Source organism: Prunus persica, chromosome G6, assembly GCF_000346465.2.
Source record: "Prunus persica cultivar Lovell chromosome G6, Prunus_persica_NCBIv2, whole genome shotgun sequence".
NCBI classification, from domain to species: Eukaryota; Viridiplantae; Streptophyta; class Magnoliopsida; order Rosales; family Rosaceae; genus Prunus; species Prunus persica.
Genome location: NC_034014.1, coordinates 17419824 through 17425880, shown reverse-complemented (window position 1 = coordinate 17425880; position 6057 = coordinate 17419824). Strand labels below are relative to the sequence as shown.

At 35.0% G+C, this 6057-nt stretch overlaps 1 protein-coding gene across 3 annotated transcripts in view; it reads right to left on the bottom strand.

Annotated features, from left to right (window-relative positions):
• The window catches only part of LOC109949871, a 3566-nt gene continuing 590 nt past the window's right edge, over positions 3082 to 6057 (bottom strand). For 2 of the 3 annotated variants that reach the window (XM_020566694.1, XM_020566693.1), the window contains exons 2-6: positions 5103 to 5154; positions 4929 to 4983; positions 4456 to 4658; positions 4038 to 4136; positions 3082 to 3347 (exon numbers count right to left, since the gene is read on the bottom strand). In XM_020566694.1, coding sequence (XP_020422283.1) covers positions 3330 to 3347; positions 4038 to 4136; positions 4456 to 4658; positions 4929 to 4941 — 333 coding nt within the window. In that variant the 5' untranslated portion in view covers positions 4942 to 4983; positions 5103 to 5154 and the 3' untranslated portion in view covers positions 3082 to 3329. The remainder of the gene's footprint in view (positions 3348 to 4037; positions 4137 to 4455; positions 4659 to 4928; positions 4984 to 5102; positions 5155 to 6057) is intronic. The other variant, XR_002272178.1, reaches the window with a different exon arrangement.

Sequence of the window (6057 nt, the reverse complement as noted above, 5' to 3'; positions counted from 1 at the left end):
AATCGTTTTGACAACATTTTGTCCTAGGACAACTATTACTCCATTTAAACATATTAATAGTTACACTATACTCACTATTTAGTTTCAAAAACTCAAATCAATTTCATAAAACTATTTTATTTTGAAATTGGAAATATGTGTTACTATTAACGAAATACCTTTTGCATTTCTTAAGTATAGTTAAATAGTTGTCTATAGGCTCATGGATGATTATGGACTTTTTACTTTCGATTCAACATCGAGCCAAGATGTTGAATCTAGGTCTTTGGCAGGTGATTGATTTTATTATGCGTTTTAACTTCTTTAAAACATTCATGGTTGATGGGCATTGGACCCAAGACTATTCTCAAAGTCCCTAACTAATCTTTTTTTTCCTTTATCTCCTTCTTGGACTCCCTTCTTCTTAATCTCTATAGAAGACTCAAGGCCCAATGGACCTTGAGGGAATTCTGTTTGGCGAGAGATAGAAATTACATAAGAGAATGAGAGAGGAGAAGCATGCCAGCTTCTATTTAATTTTAGGGTATAATTTCCCTAATCAGAGCAAACAAATCAAAACTCCAAATTTCAAACACAAACTTACCCTCCCATAAACATAGAACCACCTCCATGGATGTGCAGCAGTCTAAGATGTCTGCATTTTCGCAGTCTTCCACCAGTAGCAGACCATTGAAGGCAACATCCTTGAACTGCCCTCCTTAATGTGTGCATTCCACCTCTGTGAACCATGTCGTCCGGCAGGTAAGTTCCTCATCATCTTCTTTAATTGGGTTTTCAAAATACAGTCTACCCATTTTATTAAAGGGTTTAGGTTTGACAATGCTACTCAGATGATGGTGGGAGAAGATAGCAGGAAAAAAAAAATCCGTGAAAATGGAGCCAAAAAATTGTAGGATTCTAGATTGGGTGGCGTTGGACGCAAAATGATTAAAGGACCCTCATAAAGCAGGTACGTGACAAGCACGCGACTGAAGTTGAAGGCAAACTCGATGGAAAGTGTTAAATTTTGATGTCGAGGGGTACATTGGCATAAAAAGAAAATTAATATCCTTAATTTTCTATAAAAAAATGATAGGGGTCAATCAAAAATTACGGACAAATTCAAGGAGCATTTCACCAATTTAGCCTTTTATATATTATTGCGAACTTCTTCACCGGGTGGCTCTGAGTTGGACTTTGACATTTTTTCCTTGAGTCACTTGGCAACTTACCATGTTGGAGATACTCAATTATGGGATGGCGCCAATCGAGATCATCTTGCTATTCCTTACATTCAAAAGCCGTAATGACATTCGAGTCAACAAATTCTTCGATTCTCTCTATAGCTGGGGGTAGTAAATGATGTTCCCCAACAGTGACTTGAATATCCCTTTCGTCAGGTTGTGTTAACGATGCAGCCAAATTAGTTAGTGCATTAGCCTTATCATTTTTTGACCTTAGGTTGTGACTGACATGAATGTCTTGGAATTGAGACATGAGATATTTTGTTCTTTCATGGTATGGAACGAGAGTAGCATTTCTGACTGCGTATTGGCCATTCAACTGTTTGACAATTAACTCTGAATCATTATATGCTTGTGAATAGTCAATATGCATCTCAAGAGAAATTTTAAGGCCAATGATGAATGCCTCATATTCTGCCACGTTATTTGAGCACAAAACTAGTAGAGAGTGAGTATGGGATTAAGCTCTCAAATGGTGTGACGAACACCAAACTGCCCTTGCTCCTTTTCTTCTTGTTGCCTCGCCAAAATAAAACTTCCATGTAAGGGCCTCTGTCGTGAATACCTCTTCGTCAGGTAAATCTTCGGGTAACTCCATGTTGTTCGGAGTAGGATGAGTGGCGAAGAAATCGGCAAGAGCTTGCCCTTTATCATATTTTGAGGCATAAATTTAATTTCAAACTTAGCGAGAATGAGTGACCACTCTATTTGCCCCGAGAGCACAAGCTTTGACATTAGATATCAGAGCGGATCTGCCTTGGAGACAAAAATGACTCTATGAGTGAGGATGTAGTATCATAATTTCCGGACAATAAACATCTATGCAAGGCAGACCTTATGTGGGTGTAATTTTGTTTTGCCCTCATGAGTGTTCTACTCAAGCAATAGAGTTCATTTTATTGTCCACCTTAATTGTGTTGGGTGAGCAATGCCCCCAATAAGCGTTCTAATGGTGCAATGTACAAGATTAAATGTTCTCCTTTGATTAGCGCCATTAAAACTGGCGGATTCAACGTATATTATTTAATGCTGACTTAAATATATAGAATTAGTTCTGACCATTGGAGGTCAGAACCTTTTGGAAAGTGTATCAATTTTTTAAAAAATAGCCGTTGTTGGCTTTTAAAAAGAAAAACATAAAATATTTCTTCAAAAATTTTCACACTCATTTCATTCTACATTTCTTATAAATTTGATCACATTCTCTACTTTTTCACAACTTTCTACAATTTTTTTTTTTTTTGTAGTCTTTAATTTTAGGTGTTGTTGTCTTTAATTTTTAAGTTGTTGTAACCTTTAAATTTTCAATTAAAATTTTATGAAAATGCATAGTAGTGGAATATTGTCTCTAAATGGTAGTTTAATTAATTTGAATAATGCATAGTAATGGAATGTATGAGTGTTGTACCACAGTTTTTCTCAAAATAATAAAATATTAAGGGCCCTATAATATAGCCTTACATGGCTGGAGATAGAAAAATTTAGTTCTACACTTCTTTAAAAATTTAATATTTTGGAGGGCTAAATTTAGCCCTCATGAATGGGAAAAAAATTTACTCTTGTAACGGGGATAACGCTATTTTGTTATCCCCAGCTAATAACATAATGACACGTGAAAAAGTTAGGGAGCTTTAGTAATACACCCAAAATAGGAGTTGAAATTATAAAAAAACCCTACATGAAATTCAATTTAGAAACACACCCAAAAACCCATTTATTATATATGAAATGAGTGTTGAAGTTACTATAAATTACATTTTTGCCATTGATTAACTTAAAACAAGCCCAACACAAAAAAAACTTAAAAAAATCCAAAACAAACCCTGCAAGCTCTAAGTACATTGTTAATACCATGACATAAAAGTACAGTGTTAATACGATGTCATAGAAGTATATTGTTAATACCATTTCATAGAAGTACATTGTTAATACCATGTCATAGAAGTACATGTCATAAAAGTACATTGTTAATACCATTCCATAGAAGTACATTGTTAATACCATTCCATAGAAGTACATTGTTTATACTTTGTCATAGAACTATCTTGTTATTACTGTGTCATAGAACCATGTTGAGTCCTTTCCAAAGGCATAAACTTCCCAGCATCACTGATCAACATTGTCCTGCCAGCTCCAACAATGAAGAATATTATTAATAACAAGATACCTCTACAAAAAAAAAAAAAAGTACACTATTAATACTACGTCATAGAAGTACATTGTTAATACTATATCGTAGAACCATCTTCCTAGTAAAAATCACATTCTGCATATCATAAACTTCAAGTGAATGGTATGGAGTTGTACACTTTTATCTTACCTATTATGCAAATGAAATGATGTAGTTGTTAATTTCTAAATAATCCTCATGATACTGATGGCTTTCCAATTCGAGCATAGGGTGCTAACATGCCAACCAAAGCAATGTCAACAGCTATTCCAACTAAAAGATCAGCAGCGTACAACTCAAACTCAGCCTAGAAATCCTTTCCCATTTTCTAAAAATGTTGCACAACAAGAATCTATGACTATCTACATTACAAAAGAGTCAAGGAAGAGAAATTTCTTCAATATTCAACAAGATCAACAACTATCAAATGTAACGGTCCAATTTGAAGGCAAGGTATATTTAATGGAATTCATAGGACTATCACCAATCCAAACAATGACCCACAAACTCAATTACTGATATTTACAGTGAAAAATGCGGAGCTACAATTCTTTCAAGAGCACTATTAATTTACAGTCCCTTGACTTGAAACACAAATTACTCAAAAACATTATTTACCAAAAAGAAAGATCACGAAAACAAACCTCTGTCCCAACTTTAAAAAGAAAGGAAGGATAAGCCAGCATACGATTTTGTAGCATAGAGCAATACTTCATCAAAAAGCCCAGTGGCCAAATTGACCCCTGAAATTCAAAAAAAAAAAAAAATATATATATATATATAAATTAGAAACCCAATAAGCAACTTAGCAAAAACCATATATCTGAAGATTTTTCAATAGAAATGGAGACCAACATACAAACAATAATTGGACAATACTAGAAAAAACCATGAATATGAAACCATAACAGGAAACCCAAAGTCGTATCAATACCTGATATGTCTTTCAGGAACTTGACTCAATAAAGCATTAATAACTAGAGAGTTATCGAGGTACAAAGGCAAAAGCTTGCAAACAAATAAATAGTACCAACAACAACAAAAAAGTAAACATTTCCTTACTAGAACCATTGCATCAAAAGGCAACCCTGCACCAGCGGAAGGAGCAACAAAAGATGTGCTAATTCCAATTTTCTCATATGGGGAATGAAGAGATACTCCCAAAAAACCAGCAGGAGGTCCAGTACCAGAAGCATTTGTGGAATTCTCATTCACTTCCCCATTAGTTGTAGGCCTGAGCTGAGTATGGACTTTCACATCATTATCTGTTGCCCAGACGATTATGAAAACAAATCAATCAGGATGAAGCATTTGGTTAGGGGTGCATGTCCCAATTTAGGACCATTACAGAATTCCTTGTCCTTCATTCAAGTAAGTCGGAAACTATCCCCTTTTCTTTACAAAATTGATAGATGAGGGATGGGCAACAAAAACAAGCCACAAAATTGTTCCCTCCCACAACGAAACTCAGAAATCCTGATTAAAAATTCTCACACTACAAACGCAAAGTATCTAATGAGAAATAGGTACCATACCAGCAAATTGCATGCTTCCAGACCCATTGTTCCTTTGAGTGTGGTGGTTGTCTTCCTAATAGATGAAATCCAAGATTACTTTAACTTCATGCATAAATATCATCTAACCATCACATACAACAAAGGGCCAAAATCCATCACATATGAGCAGACATAATGAAAGGAAATTCTTACTTTAGTGTTGCCATCACTGCCATCTGTCAAACCATCAATATTTTGTTCCAAACTGCACATGGTCATAGAATCAAAATTTAGATTGGCTACATCCAGAGACAACATCATAAAACTTACTGGAAGCCACTGCTTGACAATTAGTATGGTCTAGGGCAGATGACAAATAGTTTTTCTATTTTTCTATTTTGAAAAAGCCCATCTTTCACAGCAATGTAGCTGCAAAGTAAGTCTACCCTGCTAGACATGTTTAGATGCACACAAAAGTATAGATATATGACCTATGAGAAACAGGTACACACACATGCTGTAAAACGCAGGCAACATATATCAGGGATAACTCCCTTAATATAGTTGTCATAATTTAAAGTGAAGTCAAACTTCCCGGGAAAGAGACCTATCTAACTAAAATTAGATCTAAATAACATCAATGAGACCTCACAATCAAGCTAGATAAAAAAAATCTTCAAAAATTATTGAATTAACAATCCTTTAAAAGACGTGTACGATATCCATCTAATCCTTGATAGTGACAAAGCTCTGAACCCAGAGTAGGCAAAGGGTTCACAAAAACAAGAGATACCCAGTGAGTCAACTCGAAACACAGCTTCAATTATGAATTACCAAGGTCCTGAGCAAATCTAAACCAATCCAATCTTCCATTAAATTGGTGAGATGATGGAATAAGACCAAACCGATGAATAATTTAACACTCAATTCAATAACTGGGGAGCTAAAGAACAAAATCACAAAACAGAGGCCAAATTTCAGACCATCAATTAAACTTTCACTCAATTTTCTCTTCATCCAAACAGATGGTGGTATCTAATTTGTTCAAATCCGCACTTCACCAAATAGATCCGCACAAAAAATCAACATAGTTACAACAGTTCATCACAAATCCATACGTACAATCGTGTGATCTATATATCAGTTCCGACACAGAAACATCAAATTC